Raw genomic sequence first — 26,061 nt, forward strand, 5'->3', positions numbered from 1 at the left:
TGTGCTGGCTAGTTTTATGTCAACCCGACAGAAAATAGAGGCATTTGGGGAGAGGGAACCTTAGGAGAATGCTCCCACCAGACTGGTCTGTGAGCAAGCCTGTGTTGCATTTTCTTGATTAATAATTGATGTGGATGACCAGCTCACTTGGGTGGTGCCACCCCTGGGTCCTATAAGAAACAGTCCGAGCAAGCCATAAGAAGCAAACCAATAAGCAGCATTCCTCCATGGCCTCTGCATCTGCTCTAGTCTCCAGGTTCCTTCCTTGTGTAAATCCCTGCTTGACATCCCTTAGTGATAACTGTACCTGGAAGTGTGGGCTAAAATGTTCTCCTTCCTCTCCCTACCTGTGTGTGTGTGTGTGTGTGTGTGTGTGTGTGTGTGTGTGTGCGCGCGTGCGTGCGTGCGTGCGTGCGTGCGTGCGTGCGTGTGTGCGTGTGTGTGTGTGTGTGTGTGTGTGTGTGTGTGTGTGTGTGTGCGTGCGTGCATGCATGCATACATGCACATTCCTGACCCACTAAGTTTAGGATGCCTGCATAGCCATGGGTCGGAAGTTATTTACAGGAGTGTGGATGACTTTTTAGTGGCTGTACTACTAAAGAAAGTGATGCCTCCTCTCCCAATTTGGTGATGTTTGAAAGAGTCATATTGTAGCCCAGGCTGGCCTTGAAGTTATAGCAGTTCTGTCTCAGTCTCTTGAGTTCTGAGATTATAGGTGTATAGAGCCATACCCAACTAAAGACTTTTTAAACTTCTGATTAAAGCAGATAATTCCTTATATAGATTTGATTTACTATATGACCCTTTCTCCACAGTAGCTGGGTTTTCTTATAGCTGGTGGTACTCTGGGGTCTTGGAAGTTGACTTTTCCTGTTTTACTTCTGAAGCAGTAACCTTGACCATCCTTTACATAAATACTCCCTGGATAGCACTCCATTTATGTCTCCCCCGCCCCTTTCTTTGTAAAATTCACTCTTCCGCCATTCTCTGCATTCTATACTTGATCAGGTATTTGGTTTCATTGGTCCTTGGTTCAGGTAGCTGCTTCAGCAGTACGAGGGAAGCCAGCAGTTGGTGAAACAGAACAAATCAGGAACTTGTACTCCTCCACTTCCCCACTCTTTGTTTCTTCCCACAGTATTCAAGAGTTTGTCAAATATTTGCAGTCTCCTGTCAAGTGCTGGGGTCTTTGCTAGCTCTTAAAGATTCCTAAATGAGTGATTTACAGTCTCTGCCTTCAAGGAACTTTCAGTTCACTAAGGTGAGGCAGATAAACCAATAGTTGTACTAGCCTGTTCAAGCTGAAGTAGTAAAGGGTTCCAAGGAGCTAGTTCTGGGGATAGGCATGATAGGAAGTGTCAGGAAAGGACTCTCCCTGAAGAAGCCCCTAGACAGGAAAGTCTTGCTATAGTAAGTTGATTTGTATTTTATCTCTGAACATTTAATATGGGTACAAAGTACAGGGCATAAGAAGATTGAGAGAAAACATAGTAAGAATTTTTTATTTTAATTTTTACATCCTGATTTTTAACCGCTCAGTTCTCCTTCCTAAAGGCAGTGTTTCTTTTGTTTGTTTGTTTTTGTTTTGTTTTGCATAGCACTTGCTATCCTGGAACTTGCTCTGTAAACCAGGCTGGCCTCAAACTCAGAGATCACCTGTCTCTGCCTCCCAAGTGCTGGAGTAAAGGTGTATACCACCCAGCAAGGCATTGTTTCTTAAGCATTATTCCTGAGGTTTTTTTAGTGGATAACATACACCCCTTAAAAGCCCAAGCATGGGCTGTGTATAATGGTATACACCTGTGTAATCCTAGCATTTGGGAGGCTAAGGCAGCAGATGGAGAGTTAGAAGCCAGCCTGGGCTACCTACCTACCAAGGTCAGCATCAATCTGGGCTACAAAGACTGTATCTTAAAAAGCTAAAATAAATTAATAATTAAAAAAATATAAATGTGCATTCAAATTTTTTCACACATTAATTTTAGAAACCTTTAATATTAACAAGGATTGGAATGCCCTGTTTTAAAGCAACTGAACAATATTATTGAGCATACTCTAACTAATTTAACCAACCTCCTTTTTAACTTCCAGTTGCTCCAGTCTTTTCCCTTTCTAAACAATGCTCTGAGTACCCTACACATGTATATGTTTTTGCACACGTGTGATTTCTGAGGACAGATCTAGAATTAGAATCAATAGGTCAGAGAATATATACTGTTTTGGATCTTACATCATTAAGTTGCCTTCCGAAGGCATTATATAATAAAATATAAAATGTTAAGACTATATTCTATCAGCTGGGTGGTGGTGGCACACAACTCTAATCCCAGCACTTGGGAGGCAGAAGCAGTTAGAGCTCTGTGAGTTCAGGGACAGCCTGGTCTACAAATCGAGTACACAGAAACCCTGTCTTGAAAAACCAAATACATATATTTTGTGTCCACCAATTCTTTAAAATCCCTTCCAAAATGAAGTTGATCTCCTGAGGCTAGAGAGATGGCTTAGGGGTTAAAAAGGAATTTGCTCTTGTAACTTCCCTACTTAATGTCCTTGTCAGTTTACCTGCTTTTCAGAGTAGGTTGTCAGCTCCTGTCTTAACCTTCCTCTGAACCTCTACCAGGAGTACTCTGATTCACCTGTATATGGTAACTCTGCCCCCCCCCCCCATCTTACACATCATTTAGGACTCAGCCGAGCATTAGCTCCTCTGGGTAGTATTGTTTGACTCCTGATACTCATGTGCAGAACACCTAAGTCACTACCTTACATATCTCTACTCACCACTTAAATATGTACTGTGCACGTGCTGTGGTGTGGCACATGCATTTGGCATTCTTGATGATTCCCAGTTGTTGCTTTGAAGAGATGACTAAAGAATGCCTCATAGGGTTATCTAGTGTGGATGCACCACAGGTTCATTGTTGATCTGTCATTAGCCAGTAGGGCCCTGGGCATATCCTTTAACATCTTTGACTTTGAACACCGCCCCCCCCTTTTTGTTTTGCATCTGCAAGAAAAGTAGCTTTAAGATCCCTGCTCAGGTCTTATTGATGACTGTAACAGCGGTGACAGTTGAGGACTTCAATAGGGCTGGGCACTTTGAGTCTGAAACTTACATCGGAGCTATTTCACAGAGGAGACTGGGGCTAAAAGCCATGAGGAGCAAATATTCGAATATAACTGGGCATTCTAACTCTAATTTACAGCCGTATAAATGTGAACACACTCCACGTGTGCACAGACATACAGACTTCTCCATGAACCATTCTGTCTGTAGCTTTAAAGGCTCAAGGGTGAAGACCAGTGGCTGGCTCTGTTCTTGATTCCTGGCTAATGTTTACTGAAGACTCTCATAACTGCCCACTTTTGGACTGAGAGAACTCATGTTACTGCTTGCAGTTATCTTCTGGGGTGGGGGGAGACAAGGGTTTGAGTCAAGGCTTCAGACATATATAAGTTGAGTCTAGTTAACATCTTTGGCCAAGTATCAGGGAGTCCTTTATTAGGGTTATAGATGGCGGACCCTCTAATCTGTGTCTATAAAACTTTATGTTGCGTGTATAGAATTTTTTTTTAAAGGAACTGAATAGCCAGCCGGTGATGATACACACTTTTAATCCCAGCACTCAGGAGGCAGAGGTAGGGGAATCTCTTGAGTTCGAGGCCAGCCTGATATACAGAATGAGTTCAAGGACAGCCGGGACTACAAAGAGAAATCACGTCTTGAAAAATAAAACAAGCCAGGCGGTGGTGGCACACGCCTTTAATCCCAGCACTCGGGAAACAAAGGCAGGTGGATCTCTGTGAGTTGGAGGCCAACCTAGTCTACAGAGTGAGTTCCAGGATAGGCTCTAAAGCTACACAGAGAACCCTGTCTTCAAAAACCAAAAAAAAAAAAAAAAGAGAGAGAGAGAGAGAGAAAAAAAAGATAACTGAGGAAGACTCACTTTATAAATGTGTCATCAACCCAACATCTTTCTCATTTAGAAAATAATCCTTAAATTCTTGACTACTGATTGGTTTTACTTGTTTGTTTGAGACAGGGTCTCACTGTGTAGTCCTGGTTGATCAGGAACTCCCTGTGTAGATTAGGTTGGTCTTGAACTCACAAAGATCTCCCTGCCTCTTCCTCCAGGACACTGGGATTAAAGGTGTGCTACCACACATGGCTTGATTCATTCCTCCCTCCCTGCCTCCCTACTTCCCTCCCTCTTTTTTCTTTTTTTCTTTTCTTTTCTTTTCTTTTCTTTTCTTTTCTTTTCTTTTCTCTTTTCTCTTCCTCCCTTCCTTCCTTCCTCCCTCCCTCCCTCCCCCTCCCTCTCCCTCCCTCTTCCTCTCTCTCCCCTTCCCTCCCCTCCCTCTCCCCCTCCCTCTCCCTCTCTCTCCTTTCCACTATTTAGAAGCCAGCCTCAACCGGAATGGGTGGTGGGGCCAATTAGCAACTACAGCCTGTCTTTCACATCCCCATCATTGTGTCACCCCTCTGGTCACAGGTGTCTGGTCACAGGTGTATGGGTTGAGCCTTGAATAGTTTTGAGATTCATGGCTGTCGAGTCAGATCCTCAGGACTCCTTAGTCTCTGACAGGTTAGGCCTCTGTGGCCTTGGCTCCTGCTGCTGCATTCCTTCTCTAGGCGGTGTGGTTATTCCTTTAAGACACGTGCTCACTGTTTTTCCTTTTGGTTAGCTGAAGTTGCTTTGAGGCCAAGGGACACAGGCGTAGCAGCTCTGTGTCGGCAGCTGCTTTCTGCCGGAGCCCGTAAGTCAGTGGTCCTGGCAGGGCAGGAAGAAGTCTCTGAAAGCAGCACTGACCTGGCTAGCCATGCAGGTGACGTCCAGGTGAGTCCTGATCCTTTTTGCAAGGGTCTGGCTGCTGGACCAGATTTTGACAACAGCTGGCAGCAGGCTTTGGCAGCTCTCCAGGAGGAGCTGAAAACCCACTTCTGTGCTTCTCTCTTCTCTTGGCAGTAAGGGTTCAGTTGCTAGAATTCTTCCAACTTAGTGTGGGATTGTGGCTTCCTTGCAGAGTGCTTGTTTCTAACCAACTTATGGCTGAAATTTTCACTTAAGTCTTTCTGTCTGTTTGTTACAGGTGAAGCTGTTCCTGGCATGCTTTAGGATTCTTTCTTCTGGATTTTAAAGTTTTTTTTAATAAATAAATACATAAATAAATAACATCGGACGGATAAAAGATGTGCCATGGCAGGATAGCACCAAAGAGCAGCTCAGCGTTTGTTGTGACCTCCGTGGGGCATGGAGTGTTCCTTCAGCTGGTGATCCTTAGCACTCTGTTTGGAGATGGATTAACCTCTGGTAAGTCCAGACCTGCCTTCTCTGTGTGGGGGAGTAGACTGTATACCAGTGTTTCTTCTGGAGCCTGAGGTAGGGGACTTGCCTTTTGTCAGGCAGTTTGGGAAGAACTTTTTTTCGTTTTTAGTCTGGTACGGGAGGGAGCTAGTTTTTTGGAGCCTAATGAGCTAATAGAAAGATGTAGGGGAACCTGCTGGTGATTACATTATCTCCCTTTCTTCCAGCTGTTGACATCTTCAGGCAAGAGAGAGGTATAGGATCCAGGGTATATGATATACAGGGAAGGGAAAAGACTGGGATTAGATTGCCTGTGTTCTGAGCCCATTCTTGTTTTTACCTATGATCCTGAGCAAATCACTCTGTTGCTGTGAACTTCTAGCTTCCTCAGCTGCAAAGGGGGTTAGTAACAGTACCTACCTCACTGAAGATTGTAAAGGTATTAAATGTTGCATAGTAAACACTTAAGGATGCTCACTCTTTATTTGTTTTTTTGTTTTCTTGTTTTTCTATGTCTCTTCTCAGACCAGGTATGTAGTTGAGATATCCTGTATCTTTGTGAAAATAGGGCCTGGTAATGACCACTAACATTGAATTTTGGACAAAGCCACTTAACTGTCCCATAGTTCAGTTTCTTTCTTTCTTTTTTTTTTTTTTTTTAATTTATTACGTATTCTGTTTGCATGTGTCCCTGCAGACCAGAAGAGGGCGCCAGATCTCATAACAGATGGTTGTGAGCCACCATGTGGGTGCTGGGAATCGAACTCAGGACCTCTGGAAGAACAACCAGTGTTCTTAACCTCTGAGCCATCTCTCCAGTCCTAGTTCAGTTTCTTCATGGGCTAAACAAAGGAGTTGACCTTATAACCTTGAAGGTTGCTTCTAGCTCCTCAGTCTGTACTTTCATGGCCAAGAGCTTTTTTTCCATTTATTTATTTGTTTGTTTGTTTGTTGTTCAAAAGTAGATTCAACAATTTACCCTTTTATCCCATCATTTCTATACTATATGGGAAAGAGATCCCTGAATCTAATCTCCTTTGTTCAGCTCTTTTTCTGACTATTACCAATAACAACTTGTAACCAACCCCCTAAATGATGAAAAACATTCATAACCCACTGAATGACCAAAAACCACCCACCCCACCTCTTGAGAATGTGCCATCGTGTTCTGTAGACTGCTTCCTCTTGTCTGGGGATAATAGCATCTTTTGAGGACTCTGAGAAAACTGGGGATAATGGTCAAGTCCTGGGAGAGCTAGTTGTTGTTTAGTCTCAGTGTGATGGGAAAGTGCAGAGCTTATCTGAAGTCCTGACTGGAGTAGTATGTGAGGCTGAACCATCTCAACTAGCAACATTGAAGTTGTTCTGGATACAGAATTTTGAGGAAACTGCAACAGGGGCATTCTGAGAGGCTAGATCACCTGTATGTACTACTTGTCTTCATTGGTGTCTGGATCTTTTTTTTTTGAAAACATATAAACTTTTAAAAGTAACATATATATCCATATTAACCCAAGTATGGAAGTGTGTACAAATGAACTAAAGATGATTTTTTGTTTGTTTGTTTTATGTTTGAGCAGGTAAGAGGCATCTGTCAAGTTTTATAAGTCCATTTGGACTGTATTACCAAACCTCTATCCATGCTATATATGGCAGGATGGCATGTAATAATAAGTCATGAAGATTCTGTAGCCAATAAGATTAATCCTGTTTCATCCAGTCTGAGAGCTGTTCTCATATTGAGGGATCAGTTTATACATCACCTGTACATCTTGTAGTCTTTCTTGGCTCTTTCCCGCATGTCTGTAGCCAAGATCCTCAGAAGGTCTCCCCCAGTCAAATCTGATCTTGATTAACTTTGAAGGAATCCATAGCTTTTTGTTTCCTGTGGAAACAAAAGCATAACCTCTCCCCTAACACAACACATTGTCCAACTTCCGTTTTGAAGCCAAGACATCCCCAAAGTATCTAGGCTGGTTTAATTCAGCAGTCCCTTCTACAATCCAGGGTCTCTCAGCAGCTGTCCTTCTATTGTTCATTAGCATTCAAAAAACTTAGTCAACAAAGCACCATTCGGGATCCAGATGCCCTGTGTATTTCCTATCTTTATGTGGCTTTTTTAAATTTTTTTTTTTAATTTTACTTTACTCTCTCTTTAAAGACTTTGCTTTATTATTTTAAACAATTTTTTCTATGACTGTCTATACCCATTTTCTTTTTTTTCTTTAGCATCTAAGCACACTTTTAAACATACTGTACCTTTTTTGATGTTTTCTGTGTCTGGACCTGGCTTTATGCTAAGCTCCTGCAGCATTCTTTGACCACGTGAGCCAAACCTTAAACTGCTAAGTGGTGGCTAGACCCTCCACCACGTAGCTCTGTTTAGAACATGGTGAGAACGGAACCTCATGCCTGCGAACCCCAGCCTGGGGCCAATCTATCTGCCCCAGTTCTACCTAATCTTCCACCACTGAGTAGTGCACCAAGTAGTGTGCTACTCACTACTCATAAACCCTATTAAAAGAGCTACAAGCACTGAGCCTACTTGGAACATTTTTTCTTCATCCAACTTTCTGAGGCCCTGTGTGGATTTACATCCAGTGTGTTGGGCGCCAAATGTAGTCGGATTTTTCTTTGGGCCGCCATCTTAGAAATAGTAACACAGAGACTTCTTATTAATTATGAAAGCTCAGCCTTAGCTTAGGCTTATCTCACTAGCTCTTATTACTTAAATTAACCCGTTTATTTTAATCTATAATCTATCACATAGCTAATCACCTCATCTCTTCATACTACTCATTTTGCTTCCTCCGTGTCAGGCTTGCATCTGTGCCCTTCTTCCTCCCAGAGTCCTCTCTGTCCCCGGAAGTCCCGCCTATACCTCCTGCCTAGCTATTGGCCTTTCAGCTCTTTATTAAGCCAATCACAGCAGTATAGCTTCACACAGTGTACAGATACCCCACAACAGAGGACCTTAACCATGATGAGGCACCTTATTTGTGACTGTGGACTTCTCGTAACTCAGTGCTTTCTCTTCTATTACTTACCATTCCTATTACCCTTTTACCCATATATACTGATGATGGAGCAGGTTCGCCTACTTTTGACATTCTTCTGAATTGTTGAAAGAAATAGTTACTGACTCTGTTGTTCCATTATAGCCTTCCCTGTCATGCACATACTTCCTTTAATGTCTCCCCTCCTCCCACCCTATTCTGGGTCATACCTTTCCTTCCTAGCCATGAGGAGCCCCAGTACCATTGATGATCAGGACTCCATAGTATGGGATCATGCTTGTATGAAAAGGAAAATAAGACCTGACTATACCAGGCCTCTAGAAGTAATAGGTGCAGAAATATAGTGGAGTAGCTGTCTTGCTTACTGCTCTTAACTCTAGAGTGGAAGCTAGCAAACTATGGCCCCATGATAATCTCCCCAACTATCTAGCTAGAGCTAGTCTGAAAAACTTGATATAATGCTGTAATGCAGATTGGCCTTGAGCTTGAGGTCCTCCTTCCTCTAACTCCTTAGTGCTGTGATTACAGGTATGTCCACCATGTCTGGCTTGCTACCTGCTTTGTGTGACCTATGCTAACTCTATTTTTAACTTGTTGAAAAAGAAGCAGAAAAGTAGTATTTTGTGACATGTAGAAATGTTATGAAATTCAAATTCCAATGCTTATTAAGTAAGATTTGAGTGGAACATGGTATGTTCATTATTGAATATGTTTTCTGTGACTACTTTTATGCTATAATGATAAAAATTAAATAGATATAGTAAAGACCAAATCTGAATTGTTTGGCTCTTTGCCTATAATCCCAGCATTTAGGAGACTGAGGTAAGAGGACTGTCAGTGAGTTTAAGGCCAGCCTGGGCTGCAGGGTACGACTCTGCATCAGACAGACAGACAAGAGATTTGGTTCTTTATCCGAAGTTTTGTATCCCCCTGCTCCACTCCCCACAGTTAGCTTAGAACAGATGGTGCTCAGTAGGTATGTGCTGGAATGGAACAACTGTCAGAGCTAGAAGGAAGGGTAAAAGTCTCAGCCAGATTTCAGAGGTGGTACATTTGCCTGAGGTCTTACAGCTAGCGGTAGGGCCAGGAACAGAACCTGGACTAGTGCCTAGGACACTACTGAAACCTGCCTCTCCCAGGATTTCTCCTGGAAGCTGCCCTGGCATGGTAAGCAGCAGTATGGGTAGCAGAGTATCGGAAGTCTTTAGCCTCTTTAGTTTCATTAAGCCATCTCACCCACTCCACTCTTCTTTTTATTGGTTCTATGCTTTCTTCCTTCCATTTTCCATCCCATACTCAACACCTTCCCTAATTTCCACCCAAGGTTTCAGAATGGCTAGATAAAGGGATTATTATTTTTCAATGTGGGGAAACTATCTGTGTGTAATGTGGACCCAGACTAGAATGGAAAAGTTGAAGTTATTTTTCCCCCTCCCCATTGCATAGACTCCTTCCTCCTCTATAACCCTAACATTCAAGTCATTTTTATTCCTCATAGAATGTGTATTATCTGGGAGCCAAGTGCAGACAGGGAGAAGGGCCTTCACCATTACTAAGATCCAGTGTGCCAAGTTGCTGCCAATGTTTTCCTCTGTGAAGTGACTTCTAGGGGAGGGTGATACCCACCCTTTTGGCCTGAAAACCCAGAGCACACCTGCATGGTTGTGACTGCCATGAGCAGGGTGCCAAGTATACTCACCAGAAAACCAAGACTCTCAGATACAGTGAAGCTAAAGAAAGGCAGTTCCTTTCAAGAAGAAGAGCCTCTGCTTCCCCTTCGTGTGTGTGTTTTGTTGGAGGGGGGCGCAGGGGGTGGTTACATGCATGTGAATTTGTAAGTTCATGTACCCAAACATGCATGTGGAGGCCAGAAGATATCTGGTGTCTTCCTCCTTCATCCTTCTCCTAACTGACTTGAGACGGCCTCTCACTGAACTAGGAGCTCTGTTTGGCTAGCTGGCCAGCCAGTGAACTCTCGGGATCCCCTTGTCTCCACTCCACAGTATAGACACACATTTTATAGGTTTTTCCTATGTGAATGCTAGGGATTCTAGCTCAGGTCATCAGTCCTTAAGCTTGTATAGCAAGTGACCCTAACCTACTAAGCCATCTCCTCCAGACCTCCACCTTCTTGATTTCTTACTGTTTTTATTTGTTTGTTTGTTTGTAGCTGCTCCTGAATACCCATTTCAGAGATATCTCCCCCCTTCCCCTGGAGCTGGGGACCTAACCCAGGGCCTTGCGCTTGCTAGGCAAGCGCTCTACCACTGAGCTAAATCCCCAACCCCTCAGAGATATCTTAAAATGAATGTTAGTAAGATATATGGCCTTGTTACCAGTGGACCCTAGTGGATAATAGACATGTGCTCACATGTCACATACATTCATGGCTATGAGAATTCCCCAAAGTCATGGCAAGCCTAGTCTCTTGATTATAAACATCTTGGGCAGTCTTGGCTATAGTCTCAGGTTAAACAGAAAAGAATCATGTGTAAAGAGGCACTTGAGAGTTCTAGGGTACATTTTCATTATTTTGGGGGTTTGGATTCCATAGCCATTCTGCCTGCCTGCCCTTTCTTCTGTCTTTTCTCCCATCCTCCTCCTCCTCCTCCTCCTCCTCCTCCTCCTCCTCCTCCTCCTCCTCCTCTTCCTCCATGTTTTTTGAAGCAGTCTCAACTGTGTAGCCAGGCTGACCTTGAACTAGTGATCTTCAGCTTCTCAAGTGCTGGGATTACAGCTGTGTGTTACCATACCCAGCCTCTTATCTATAGCTCAGGATTTGGAATTATACTAGGAAAAGTATTAGAGAAGCATTAACCAAGGGGCCAGAGTTTCCTCTGTTTTCTTTTCTTTAAGCAGAGAAGATTATTGGAGACTCCTTTTCAGGTATGGCAGAGGAAGCATCTCTTGTTCTGCAGTCACACCATGCTGTGAAAAGACCAGAATTAAAAACAAAATTGTGTATATGCTACTCAAACTACCTTTCTTGGACCAGTGAGGAACTAGGGCCCAGCTGTGGGGCAGTGTCTCCCAGCTTTCTCTGTCTGCTTAATCTGAAGAAATCTGAAGTATGACCTTAAGCAAATCACTTGACCTCCCCATGCTGCTACTCAAGAGAAACAAATGTCAGGTTGGTGTTTTGTATAGACTAATGAAAATGATTGGAGGGCACATGACATATAAAACATGATGTAACTTCTAAACAACAACAGAGTTGTTAAGTGACCTACCATTGAGTCACTGCACAGGAGACTTTGTGAAGACAACACCTTTGCTCTCGTGAAAACACGGAACTGAACATGCAGAGTCAGTGTTTGTCCTGATTAAGTGATTTGGGAGCAGGTGTTAAATTTGACCAGCAAGGAAGGGTTGATTACTTGAGGAATTCCTTTTGTCTTCCCAAAAGCTCATGTTTGCACAGTTTGATGATCTCAGTTGAGCTGGCCTGCTGGCACAGATCAAAAGTTATGCTTTGCATTCCCTGTCCTGACAATACTTACTGACAGACTCAGTATTATCTTTGTTTCTGATCCCCTACTCCCCATGTTGCCATGATGCCCAAGACCTCTTAAGCATCACAGTTCACACAAAATGCACTTTTAAGATAGTGGGGAAAGCAGCCATATGCATGTCTACATAGCAGAGTAAAGGAAAGAACTTAGTTTTTGTTGAAGATGGAAATTGTTAAGAACCAGGTTCTCTGTGATAAGATGTGGCTTTGGCTCTAAGCACTACTGTACCAGAGAGGTGTTGGCAGGTCTCCTTGGCTTACCTCCCAATCTCAAAGGATCTGGAGGTAGATAATGTACACTGATCTGGGACAGTAGAGCAGTAGATAGGAAGCGTACATAAGGAACACCATTTCTGTGCCACATTGAGTGAGAGATGAACTGAGTTGGGTGCTGGGTAGCTTGCTTGGACACATAATTGCAAGTGGTGGAACTGGCTGGGATTTGTGTTAAGTCTGATTCCGCTCATGACTTTGCTGGCATTGGCCTACCTGTACTGAATGGTAGGTGTCATTACATTGGACCCATTTCTCGGTTTCCTGATTAAAAGACTCAGACCAGCCTTCAGAGACTTGTTGTGATAATAGATAAAGACCCTATCTGTGTTCTTTCCTTGTGGATAAAAATGATACAGGAGTCATCTCTGGGTTACCATGTTTCCCTCTGAGGTTGTATTCTTATCCACAATGGCTTTTGGTTGTTTGGTTGGAGTTTAGAACAGGGTTTGCCAAGGCAGTTCTATTCCTGGAAAGGAACAATGGGAGCCATAGCAAAGTGTTTCTAAATGAGGATGTAGTTCCCAAAACATCCTCAAAGCATCTTCCTGTCAGCTGCAAACCCTACTGACAAAAGTGATGTAATCTCTCCACGGGGTAATTACCTGTGACTATAAAAAGACTTGGGGATTGTGGTAGGAGGCTGGATAGGTCATTACTGGATTTGTTGAACCCTGTGTCATGAAAAGACATTGAAAAATTACTCTCCACAGACTAATTGTGTCATGTTGAGAACATTCAGGTACATGTACTACCTTTGTAACTGTCTTTCTAACAAATGAGACCTGAGCCCACCAAATTGAATACCTGGCTGAATCTCATTTGGTTTAAAATCTTCATTAAACACAAACTTCCGTCTGTTCAGCAATGGTATCCTTTTACTCTGGTCTAACTTGTTAACTTGGGGGTTATTTTTCTTACCTGTCCATCTTTTTCATCAAAAGGAGATTACAGGGTGCTAAAGGGGAAAAATAGAGTTGGTAATCAGAGTCTCTAATGATTGTAGTAGGTTTCTAGATGAACTTTTTGTGTTACTTCCTACCTACTGGAAGATTCTGTTCTTCTTTGTCACTCAGGATGTATAAGCCTCCAGAGGGTGTGAGCAGCTCCTCACCCCAGGTGGCTTATGTTGCTGTGGCTGGGTGCCAGGACTATGGTCTAGGCATGACTTTGGCCTGCCTGCTGTTTACCTTTGGGGCTCAGAAGGACAGCAGTGTTCAGAAGACAGGCTTTCCATGGTACCCTGTGAATGAGAGCTTCATTGTAGCTTTCCTCAGCTCTTGTTCATCCAACTCACTTGAGCAAATTACACACAAGGAGGTCTGAATTCACAAGAAGATAAGGTTAAGATTAAAACTTTTTTTTTTTTAAAAAGAGGATTGTGTCAACAATTTCTTTTCATACAAGTGTGAACTGGTGGGATGGGTTCGATCTGTGTATACCTTCACTAGCAGCTCTTGTAGAGCCGCTGAGGTTAGGAGTGTCGCTTTGTGTTTATTACATGTAGCTGTCATTTGGCGTTGCCTCCCACCTTCTGTTTTAGAGAAGCACCATAGTCATTAAAGTATGAACCCCAGAGCCAGGTTATCTGTGCTTGTATTTCCTCTGTCCCTTGCCATCGTGTTACTGGGAGTAGTTTTCCTGACCATGCTCTGTTTTCCCCCAGAATGGTGTATGATAGTACCAGACTTGACACATTTGTTGTAGGGATGAAATAAAATGGCATGTATAGGCCGTGGAGCAGCGCCTGGCACACAGAGGAGCAGTTCCTTATCAGGAATTCAGATTCAAGTATCATTTGAAGCCAGTGTACACTTCAGCTTTTATGATGGGTCAGCTGATTAGTTCAGACCAATCATATATGAGGTGAGATGTTTCTTGTCCCTTCCGCGTCCCTTACCATTCTGTTTGAACCCATTAAGTACAGTCGTGAGTAGAGTTATACCCCTTATAGTTTCCTTAGCTGTGTAATTACCAGATGCTGCGTGTTGGCTGGCATCTTGTGTAAGATTAACATACCTATGAAATAGCAGGTGATGCCTCTTTGAGCTGTTAGTGTCTTCTCATGAGCAGTAAGCCTTTCCTTCAATGAGATTGTATTTTGTTGGCATTTTAGAGCTGTGGTTTGTTAGGAGCCTGGGAGTCATATTTGAAACCTTATATGTTAAGTTTCAAAATGCCAGGGATATTTTCATTTAAAGACAGTTTATTTCACTAAGACAGTGATGCAATTAAAGGATTACATTTTGAAAGATCCCAACACATACTTGGAAGAATTGGAATTAAAAGAAATAATCTCTATATTTCCTGCTTTTTTTTTTTTTTTTTTTTTGTCTTCCTTTTTTGATACAGGGTCTTTGCTGGCTGGCCTCAAACCCTGAGTCTTCCTGCTGTACAGCTTGAAAGCTGCGATCACAGAAGTAGACCTGTAACATCTGGCTTTCTTACTTGAATATCCTGTGTTTATTGGTGTTCTTTTTAAATTTTCTCGTGTGTGTAGTGTACATGTATGTGTGTGTGAGTGCACATGCACATGGAGGCTTGAAGTTGATGTTTGCCGTCTTCCTTGATTACTGTCCACTTTTTTCATTGGGCCAGGGTCTCTTCTCACTTAACAATAAATAGTGTCCCAATCTGGTGGCTTGTCGTTCTGGGGATGCTCCATCTCAACCTTTCCAACTTTGGAGTTAATAGGTGGGCCGGCCTTCATGCCCACCCAGCAAGGGTTCTAGACATCCAAATTCTAGTTTTCACATGTAGACAGCAAGCACTTTAACAACTGGGCCATCTTTCCAACACAGCATTTCTAGTTGTAAGAACTTTTCCTTTCTTACCTAGGTTCTTTGACCTTCTAGGGATGGAGATTTCCCTTTGTTTGACTTGCCTTGTTAGCTTTGCCAGTAGCCACATATTAAAGTACAAGTGTTTAACCATTCAAAATTCCGGGCAGCAATACAAGGAAGATAAATACATTTTCTTCAGTTTTTTTTTTTTCACAGAGCTTTTTTGAATGTAGAAAGTATTTTTGACATTTCAACTATTCGGGGGTGGGGCACAATTGGGTTTCAGGAAGTTAGGGCTGAGTACAGCAGGGTTACAACATCTGCTCTAGCTTTTATTATTCTGAGTAACAGGGAACACTTGATGAAATGTAGAGGGTGAGGTCCGCTCCACGTGTGTAGTGGACACGTATCTCCTCCAGAGGGCTTGGGACTTGTGTTGTCACTGGCTTGAATGCTGACAGTTCCGCCTTGTTGACTTGGGAATGGCTTGTAGCTGAGATTATTGCCTACAGAGAAGGACTGAGTGGTCGTGATGGCAGCCTGTCAGTGTTTCCTAAGTGTGGGGCCTAAGTTCAGAGAGATTTAGGGTCAAGTGGGAGAAGAGCCTCTCCCTTTCAAGTTGCTCACTACTTACGGAGGCTGGTTGCCAAGGACCCAGTGATGTTTTGAGCCACTGAAGCTCAGTTAGGCTCGGGGATAGCTATGCACAGTCACTCATACTCGCCAGTTCCTGCACTGTGAAGTTAGCTAGAGACTTTCTTAGGTTGTTTAGCTCTCTGCTTTATATCCTTACAAAGGAAACCCTTTTGTTTTCTTAGCTTTTATCTGAGCTTTTTTTTTTTTTTTTTTTTTTGAGATCATTTATACTTAAGTCTGTCTTCAGTTATTGTTTTTTCTTTTGGTTTTATATGTATTTGCCCTTAAGCTTATTGAAAGCAGGGACAAAGTTATACATTATTCCTTTGCTATACCTAAGCTAATAATAATCATAAGTGTGTCCTGGGGAAAAGTCCACCTTGGGTGGAGTTACTTCATTGTGGGTTGTCCTCTCTATGAGGACAAGTTGAAAGTCTAAGGCCTCATGAGGAGTAGCAGCATGGGGACCTCCCTGTTGGTTTATGGTTCCTGGTTGAGGCTTTTGTCTCCAGCATTCTGACACGGAAGTTAGAAGCACATGAAGATATTTTCAGGCCTCAGGAATGCAGGTGGAGGGGAAAGGATATAGTCAGATCCCAGAATCCATTGTAGAATAGGTTGATTTCTAGCCTGGGTAGGGACCTTAAAGTCCAATGTAGATCCCATTAGTTCTGGAGTAGAGAAAAGGGAGAGGAGAGAAGAGAAAAGAAAGAGAACAGGGAGAGGAAGACCTCCATTGTTCCCAGAGGTGGGGGGAGAGTAGAAGAGTGTAAGTGAAAACCATGGCATCTCTATTAAACACTTCCTCGCACTGAAGAGTGAGGGTGGGGTAGTGTCTTTTGAATAGGCTTGGCTTTACATCTTCACCCACAGCTTCCTCTTCTTCTGTCCCTAAAGGTCATGCTAAGGAGCGTCTTTATTCCTCTTTACTTGAACATTAGCACCTTGAAGCCTATTCTCATCCTATTCTTTCCATGGCTAGAATCCCACCTGCCTCCCTGCCCTCCCACACTTCTCTTTATCCTACAAGGTCTGGTTCAGAGTCACCTTTTTTATAGGACACCACCTGTCCCTTACCACTTAGGAGTTTGAATGAGAACTGTCCCCCAAAGGCTCAGGTATTGAACACTTGGTTCCTACTTGGTGGTGCTGTTGGGGGAGGTTGAAGTGGTGCAGCCTTGCTGGCGGACGTGCATCACTAGGGCGGGGCATGCTTTGAGAGTTCATCCTCACTCTTCTTCCAGTTTGCTTTTCTCTGCTCTGTGCTTGAGGTAAGAGGTGTGACCACTCAGCTTCTACTCCTGCTGCTGTGCCTTCCAATTGCCTGTCCACCATGATGGACTCATCCCTCTGGAACCTTAAGCCAAAGTAAACTCTTTCTTCCATAGGTTGTTTGTGGTCATGATATTTTATCACAGCAACAGAAAAGAGAATTAATAGCATCTAAGGAAGAAAAATGGGCTGTGCTGTATGTCTGTGCAGCATTAACAAGTGGCAGTGCAGAATTAACAAGAGTCTTTAGTCCTGGCCCTTACTTTTCAGAGAATGCCAGCATTTTCTTAGGAATAGAATTCTAATGCTTGGCTGTCTTTGATTTGAAAGGATCAGCCAGTTTGATAAGACTTAGGAAACTGAACTTAGAAGACCTGAACTCTCGGTTTTGAAGATGTATTATAATACATTATATTAAAATCCTAGAAACTTGCTCCAAACTCTAATGACCAAGTGATGGTTAATTTTGATTATCAACTTGATGGGATTTAGAATCACCATGAAGATGTCTGGGCATGTTTCTGAGGGGTTTTCTACATCAATTTCTAACTGAGGTGGGAAGACTCACCCTAGATGTGAGCGGCACTGTCGTGTAGGCTAGAGTTCCCGAACTGAATAAAGGAGAAAGGGAAATGAGCAGAAGTGCCCCTGGCTCTCGGGGCCAGACTGGTTGCTTGACCTGACTGCTTCTGCAGCTGACTGGTTGCATTATAAACAGCTACATCACATTCCTGCCAACAGCCACGATGGACTAGTCCCTCAAACCTGTGAGCTAAAATAAATCCTTTCTTCTTCATGCTGCTTTGTCGGGTATTTTGTCATAGCAACAAGACAGGTAACTAGGAGAGACCCAGAGTTGCTGTGGAAACAGTTGGGGTTAGTATTTTCACAATCAGCATTGCGACCTTTGTTCAGCAAGTGCGTGTTGACAGAAAGTGGGCAGAGAGGGACGCAGCAAGAGGTGTGTAATGGAGTGGAGGGCTTTCTGGGAGCCAGATACTGAACTGGTTTGTGATGGAAGCTGTCACTTGTCAGCCTGTGAGATTATCAGTGGCATCCAGGAGCAGTACCCTGGGACGAAGGCAGAGCTGTGATACAGCACTCTGATTACAAGTATGTGGTGAGCACTTGGCTAGGATGTGGCACTGCTGTGCACTGTGATAGCTCCATGTGACATCTGCTCTGGTCAGGGAATTGAGCACTGCACTGGAATACACATAGAAGGGACTCATAACCAAGATGGGATGATCGTTGTGAGCCTTTCCTGGGGGAGAGGAGTCTACTGAGACCTGACGGCAAACAGGACTTAGTAGGCAAAAGAGGCAAGATGGCACAGGAAGGTTAAGAATGCTGCTTCTTCAGCCGGGGTGGCTGGTCTAAATCCTAGTTCAGCCATGAGCATGGTTTGTAATTTTGAACTAGATTCTCACACTCTGCCCTCAGTGGTTGTGTCTGTAATGTTAAAATGGTACTGCACACACCAGGTATGGTGGTGGCAAAGATTAGATGTTCCAAATAGCATCACTATTTCAGTATGTCACCTGAGGTGGCAGACCGTAGCCAGCTGCTGGGGACCTTGGAAGGGAATTGTAGTCAGGGCATTGAGTCTGATATCTGTTTTCCTATTGGGAATGAGTCCTGTTGTGAGCTGGAGAAACAAGAGGCCAAGCAAAGTGTGTGTGGAGTAAAGGACAGGGAGTAAAGGTGCCAGCAGAGTTTTTAACACTATTCTCTTAGGCTCTGGTTGACAGTATCTGGGATGTTGGATTGTGTACTACAATACTGACTTCCTGGTACACACCAATGGAAACCCACTCTCCTGGTGTGTGCCAGGGTGTTATCAGAGGGCCCATAACACTTTCCATGGAGAAACCCCTTATGGATAGAAGGAGTATTCTTCCTCAGTGAATGTCTATGTCAGTCTTGCTGAAGAACAGGTACTTAGCTGCCATGGATAGGATTTGGGCAGGATGGTTTCATGTCAAATCTCTAGTCACAGAGAAGCCTAGGTCCATTGGCCCACCTGTTACCCATCTGGAAGCTGCTCTCTCTCTCTCTCTCCAGCTAAAAGCTGGTATGCAGAGTCCTGCTTGATCAATAACTAGGTGAGGCCCTTCAAGTGGGGTTGGGGGTCAGGCATTAGATTTCTTTCCAAGTCCATGCTTCTACCCTCCATCATCAACTTGCTTGCTTTGAGCCCTCAATGGCCTGGAACTCAGTATGTCAGCCAAGTTGGCCTCAAACTCAAAGAGATCTGCCTCCTGAGTGCTGAGATTAAAGGTGTGCGCCACCACACCAAGCACTTGGTGAGCTTTTTTTTTTTTTTTTTTTTTTTTTTTTTTCCCTTCGAGACAGGGTTTCTCTGTGTAGCCTTGTGCCTCTCCTGGATCTCACTCTGTAGCCCAGGCTGGCCTCGAACTCACAGAGATCCACCTGGCTCTGCCTCCCAAGTGCTGGGATTAAAGTCATGCGCCACCCCACCCACCATGGTGAGCTCTTTTGTGTGAAGTCTTGAATCTACAGAACACAAGAATATGCTGAGTTGAATGACATTTAGAGGAAGGTCACAGGACACAAACAAGGGCATATAGGTCGCCAGTGCTGCGATGAGTCCAGGCAGCGGAGGAGGAGCACCAGTTCATCAAGTGGAAGAGCCAGAGACTGCACTGCACTCGTCTCTGCTTCAGATGCCAGTGAGCAGAATGCATCTCTTTTTACCAGTTGCTGTGGGGAGCACGAGGCCCAGACACTGCAGAGCTTTGCCAGCCTTGGGACTAGGAGACCATGGCCACAACAAGGTGGCTCTGTCTCAGCCATGCCCTCTAGGTTTTCTTCCAGCCAACGACAGGGCACTTGAGGAGTCGCAGAACAGAGTGTGTTTTTTAATTCCTCGTTCCATTCTGATCAACTAATGGAAAATAGACTAAGGCGTCCACCTCGCATAAGCAGTGACCTCCAGGTCAAAGAGGCAGGAAAGTGCTGTCCCGTCATGGTCCCTGGGACAAGCTTGGACACTGGTGCCGGCAAGGGTCCGGCTGCCGCCTGCCTAGACACAGGGACACAGCCAGGACTCTCCAATAGTGTTTTTAATGGAGTCAAATCCACGTGGTTTGTATATTTTTTCCTTTAATCTTGGGCATTTTGTTTCTCTTTCTGAGAACGTAACTTGAAACACTACAGAGCCAATAATCCTATAGAGTGTATCCGCAAACTTGTACAGTTTTATATACATTCACAATGTACTTTTGCTGCCTTCTAGATAATTTATTTTGCAACACATTACTGCACAGTTGTAAATAACTTATGTACTGTAACATCACTTTCAGTTATGTGTAAAGAAATAAATAAATTAATTAAAAAAAAAAAAAAAAAGAATATGCTGAGTTGAGAGGCTAGCTAGTCTAACTTTAGTGGCAGTTATGTGGGCTCCAAGCTAGAAATTCTAGATGTCACTCATGGAAATAGGCTTACATGTGAGGGCACCGATGTGCTGACCTTACAGGTTATCGATCCCAGTAAATGACCTGTAACTCTCAGATTTGAGTGTTCATACCCTCTGCAGGGTTTATTAAATGTAGACTATTGGCTTGCACAGAGCTTCTCATTCGGTCGATCTAGGATAAAGTTTGAAATTTTTACATTTCTCCTGAGTTCTGCTGGTCTGAGAATGATATGGTAAGAACCACCAACCACACATGGGGTGAATTGACCTATCTTACCCTTTCCAGAGCAAATTTTGGTCAAATGGGGAAAGAAAGATGTAAAGATCCTGAATCTACTCACCAACTTAATTTTAAAACTAGGGGAAAAATCTAAATATTAAGGGAGGGTCTGCAGGCCTTTGTCTTGCCTCTTCCAGATTGAGCTGGCTCTTGCAAACTATCCAACAGAAAGGAGTTGGACTTGGTAAATCTCTGACCTGGGTTACTGTGACCATTTCCTCCCAGTACTATTCTGCCCTTTCTGGCAGATTGAGCTCTAAAAGGCTGCATTGCATGCATTACAGGGAGCCTTTCCTCAGCTTGGGCTCTGTGGTATAAAGGAATAAGAACCTGATCTGGGGTACTTGCCACCAGTCCCATTTCCAGGGACACTAGCCCAGGTGGCCTGTGATGATAAGACAGCTTTTTCCCTATACCAGAAACTTAAGGATAATTGTTACTCTCTTTGCATTTTTCCTGTGAGGACTGTTGATAAGCAGTACTGAATCAGAATGGTATTCAAAGACTGGCTATCCAAAATGAAAACAAGTTGTGTGTGTGTTGCTTTCCTCATACCTGCTTCCAGAGAGGAATGACTTAATGCTTCACAGGCTGATGATCTGTTCTTATTTCCAGGATGCATGGGATTGTTAGCCCACATTCTCCACTATCTAGCACAGTGTGGGCTGTGTTATGATGGGTTGTGGCAACAGGAAATTATATCTATGTCCCTCTTTTTCCCTGTTGTTTCTCCCTTAATAAGACTTGGTACAGTTGTCTTCCTCTCTCCTGTTCACTTCCATCCTTCCCTCCTTAGCGCCTGTACTCATGGTAATTCCTCCCATTCTGTTAGAGCTGCTTATGTAGTGAACGTATTAGAAGCATACACAAGTTGATCACCAGGGACCCTGAATAACTGTGGTGTGGCTCTTCAGGGCTCTCAGTCCCCTTCTCTTTTCTGTCCTTGTTCTTCTGGGTAGCTATGAGTTACAGAATGTTTTGTCCTAAAGGAGTTTGCTGTTCTGCAAGTTGAGTTTTGACCCTGTTTTCTGCCTTTATTTCCTGCTGGAGCCTGGTGATGTTTGTATTGGCAAGCTAAAGGACTTCTGACTTGAAAGGAATTAACATACTGCCTCAGAACCATTGTCTGGCCCTGTCTTTCTGCCCTGTGACAAGGGAGCTAAAGATTTCCCAGCCCTTGTTCATTGTTGCTAGCCTCTCTGATCCAGCTGGGGCAGCTTTCAGGGAACTCAAGCACTGACTAGCCCAAGATCTCTCTTGAAACAGGGAAAGACTGAGGTTGATTTCATTCATTTTAAGTAAAATCACCAGTCTTTTGATGATTTCATTAATTTACTCCCTTCTGAACACCCTCTTGTTAGCAGTAATTGGAAATCCCGGCTGTTTCTCTTTCCCTTACCACACTGCTTTAATCTAGGCAGCTTGGTACCTCATTCTGCTTTTTCATCTGTTGCAAGTGTGGTTTGAAGATGATTTTAATGACTGGCTTTGGCTGGATTTCCAAAAGCTGAGACTGTTGCTGTAATTAAGTTCATACTCACCTGGAGCCTGGATGGGACAGGTGGAGAAGGGTCCTATCACAGAGTGCTCTCTTGTCCCAGGAAGTACACCTGCAAGTTTTTCATCGCTCACTTTTAGCACTCAACATCTGTAGGCCTCCTGGAATGTGATATGCATGGTTCATGTTCCCAGTACCTCTCTTCAGCCTGTGTGGGAATGCAGAAGCTTCAGCAGTTGGATTCCAGCAGGGTGCTGGCTGCACAGGGATCACTGGGCCTGCAGTAACACCTGTAAACATTTGCACAATTGTAGTTCTAGTTTCTGTGCTTTTCCATTCTTTTGGGGTTTTTTTTGTTTGTTTGGTTGGTTGGTTGGTTGGTCCCCCCCCCCCCCAAACAGGGTTTCTCTTTGTAGCTTCATGCCTTTCCTGGAACTCACTTTGGAGACCAGGCTGACCTCGAACTCACAGAGATCCACCTGCCTCTGCCTCCCAAGTGCTGGGATTAAAGGCGTGCGCCACCACCGCCTGGTTGCTTTTCCATTCTTGACTCTAAAGAAAAATAATAATACAAACCACCTCAGGAGGCCAGCGACATAACAAAGTGATAGCTGTCTGTCACAGCTATAGTGTAGATTAGATTTGTGCATATTTTATTATATTGTTATCTTTGTAGTAAGCATGGCACAGTTTATAAAGGATGGAGCTGGGATTTGAACCCACATCCTCTCATTGTAAATCAAATACTTAAAAAAAAGATTCATTTATTTTTATTCTATTTGTGTGAGTGTTTTGCTTGCATGATGGATGTACCCATGTGCATTCCTGATGCCTGTGGAGGCCACAGGAGGAGGTTGGATCCCCTAGAACTGGAATTACAAGTGGTTGTGAGCTGACATGTGAGTGCTGGGGACCCAACCCTAGTCCTCTGCAAGAGCAGTAAGTGCTCGTAACCACCAAGCCATTTCTCCAGGCCTCTAAGCATTTTCTGTGCTACATTGTTTTGTCTGTTTTGTTTTTAACACTGACCTCTCATGCCATTGTCTAGTATTGTTTTAATAACTTAAAATGTTTTGCTGTTTTGAGACCCGGGATGTTCTCAAATTTGTCTCAGCCTCCTAAGTGCTGGAATTGAAGGCATGTCCCCTACCCCAGCTACTGGGGTATCATGGATCATTTGTGTTTATGTACTGGGTCTTCTCACAGGAAGGAGGGTCCTACAGTATAATTGGGGGTAGGATAAGCTTTGAGAAGAGCCGAAACGTAACTGGGGCTGGTAGAAAGGCAGACCCAAATCAGAAGGTTTCAGAGAAGGGGAGTTTTGGTTATCAGTTCACTGCTTGGCACTCTGGGGTGTAGGAAAGATGCTGAGTTTTGTTTGCATCGTTCATTAGACTTACAAAAACAGTGTCATTTGAGGTGATGCTTTTACCAGTCTGCTGGGCTGTAGTGATGGTAGGGGTCTAAAGGCGCTACCTGTATAGAAATTGTGGGTAGCCAGGCAGGAGCAGGTGGCACTTTGCATTGTTGCAGTCCTATAGGCTTCTGGTGTTAGACTGTCAGCTCCACAAGTGTTACCTTGTGTGGTCCCAGGAAGTTGGAAAACAGTTTTGAATCCAGATCCTCTCATCTGTACTAGTAGTGTTTAGTCTGCATGTATATATGTTCACCATGTGGACGTACATACAGGATGCTCACACAGTTCTTGGCTGTGGCTGGCATTGCAGCTTCCAGGAAGGCTGTGGTATCAGGATGCCTTAGCCCTGAACGCTGGCCTGGGTTTCTGTTCTTGTTCCAAGGCCTTGAGCCCTTAGACAGCTCGCTGAGCTCCTCTGGCAACGAGAGCCTTCAGCTTCATCTGTCTGCCCTCACTTGTCATCTCTCTCCCACTGTGTCCCTTCTTCCTGCCCTGGTTTCTCTTGAACTGTTCAGCTGTCACGTAGCTGGCCACCTTGCTGTTCTCACAGCTAGTCCCGCCAACTGTTTGGCTCTCCCTCCATACAGCTGTTCTCAGCCTGCAGTACTAAAAGTGGGCAAGAAAAGACCACTTGAGAGAAACTTAGCCCTGGTGCTGCAAAATTAATAGGAGGCAGCCTAGGAGAGGTATTCTAGCTGGCTCACCAAGTGAGCCTGAGCAGCCTGCTTATATAGCCCAGGAAGAGGTGCTTGGACTAATCACAGCCATTGAGGCTTGTCTGTTGAACTAATCAACCTTGCTCCTTAGCACCAGTCATCAGCTTCTCTGCTAGGCCACTAGCAATACTTCCTTTCTGGCCTAGGGTTGCAAGGTCATCTAGAGTTCACTGAGGCTGTGATAGCAAAAAGTCTGGTGAAAACTGTTTGAAACTGCCCTTGCTCAGCCTTTAGGATCCCAGGTCATTAGCTGCAGTTTTCTCAAGGCTGGAACATTGTAGATGGCTAGAGTTGGTATAAGATAGTTGGGCTAGCTATTTGACTGACAGTTCTCTTAAGGTAGACAGGGCAGAAAGAGTGTTTAACAGCTGCCAATTAAATCGTCACACTGCCTCATTCCCCTGCCATCTTTGCTTATTTACAGGAATGCTTATAATAAGAACTCAAAAAAGGCACCATTAGTTCTAACAGGGACTTTAACAGTGCTTAACACTGCCCAGTGCCCCAGGGCGTGGGGGGTCCTTTTCATCTGCCCCAGCACCTCTCTACCCTTGCTGTGCTTTTAAAATCAGATTCTTATCCTATATAGACCTGAGGAGCAGACCAGCAGCAACTCCCATTCTTTTTTTAAGAAAATAAAAATGTGAAACAGTTTCTCAGATCCTCAGTTCTCTTCACTGAAGAAACTGATTGCATTTTTTTTTTCTTTCAGAGGTAGAAACTTCACCCCCACTCCCCTTTCATTCTGTGGCAGTTGGTGAGGGTAGACCACACCAAGATACTAATCCAAAAACATTCTGGTGCCTTCTTTCAGAAAGCATGAGAGATCAAGGATCTGGATCATAAAGCTTGCTATCATGGAGGCCTAATTGGAAATGGGAGGAGTGAATGTAGGGGAGAGGATAAGAAAGGATATACACAAAGTTGACTGCAGCGGCTGGGGCAGTTGCTGGCCTCACTTGAAAGGCAGATAGTAGACCATTGAGGCCAAGGGCCTTTCAGCAAAGTTCTAGCCTGCCTATAGTTACTTGTGTTACTCTGATGGATCCTATCGGAGGTCTTAGCTTTCAGATGAGAGTGTTTTGGAGAGGGGCAAGGTCAGTCACAGCATTGGTGGAAATAGGTCTACCATAGGACTTGGCAGTCTCAGTGAGTTCTTAAGATTTCTCTCTGTACTTGGAGACCAAGTAGGACCGGGGTACTGAAGATTAGAAAACAGTTTTCAAGTTCCCAGATGCCTTGGTGAGAAATGATATGTCTTAGCTTGGGACATTGCAAAATACCATCTATAAAGAATGTTTAGGTCACCTCCAGTAACCTGAGGCAATAGCTGAAGAAGAGGTTAGCCCCCTAGAGGGGCCAAGCCCTGGTCTCAGCTCACCCGGACCTGCTTCTCGAAGAACTGCACAGAGTTGTGGCAACATTGCTTGAAAAATATAAGAAATTATTGGTTAAAAATATTGTAGATGAAAAAGAGTACTTATATATGTAGTATCTTTGAGATATTAGCTACTTTTAAATCTGCCATTTCTCCAAAATTTGTAAACACTAAAAACAAAACAAGATAGTATATGTGCTTGGAGTCCCTACACTTGGAAAAATGAGCTGAGAGAATTGCTTAAGCCCAAAGTGAGAGACAGTCTCAGAAATAAATCAACAGACCAGTGTCCTCACACCTGGGGTCCAGACTCTTGTGCACGTGAACATATATTCTTCAGTAATGTAGAGTGTTTTTATGTGTGTTTAAAATTTTTAGATTTGTTCATTTTATTTTAATGTGTGAGTGTTTTGCCTGCTTGTGTATATGTGCACCACATGCTTGCTTGGTGCCTGGAGAGACCAGAAGTGTGTCAGATCCCCTGGAACTGGAGGTATGGATGTTTGTGAACCACCATGTGGGTGCTGGAAAT

The 26,061-nt window shown here is 43.8% G+C and overlaps 1 protein-coding gene across 3 annotated transcripts in view; it reads left to right on the forward strand.

Annotated features, from left to right (window-relative positions):
- Susd6 (sushi domain containing 6) overlaps positions 1–26,061 on the forward strand; it is a 102,706-nt gene that overhangs the window by 40,951 nt on the left and 35,694 nt on the right. For 2 of the 3 annotated variants that reach the window (XM_037210679.1, XM_028876143.2), the window contains one exon: positions 5,092–5,312. In XM_037210679.1, coding sequence (XP_037066574.1) covers positions 5,192–5,312 — 121 coding nt within the window. In that variant the 5' untranslated portion in view covers positions 5,092–5,191. Of the gene's footprint in view, positions 1–4,712; positions 4,839–5,091; positions 5,313–26,061 lie in introns of those variants that run through there. The other variant, XM_037210680.1, reaches the window with a different exon arrangement.

Source organism: Peromyscus leucopus, chromosome 14 (assembly GCF_004664715.2).
Source record: "Peromyscus leucopus breed LL Stock chromosome 14, UCI_PerLeu_2.1, whole genome shotgun sequence".
NCBI lineage: Eukaryota > Metazoa > Chordata > Mammalia > Rodentia > Cricetidae > Peromyscus > Peromyscus leucopus.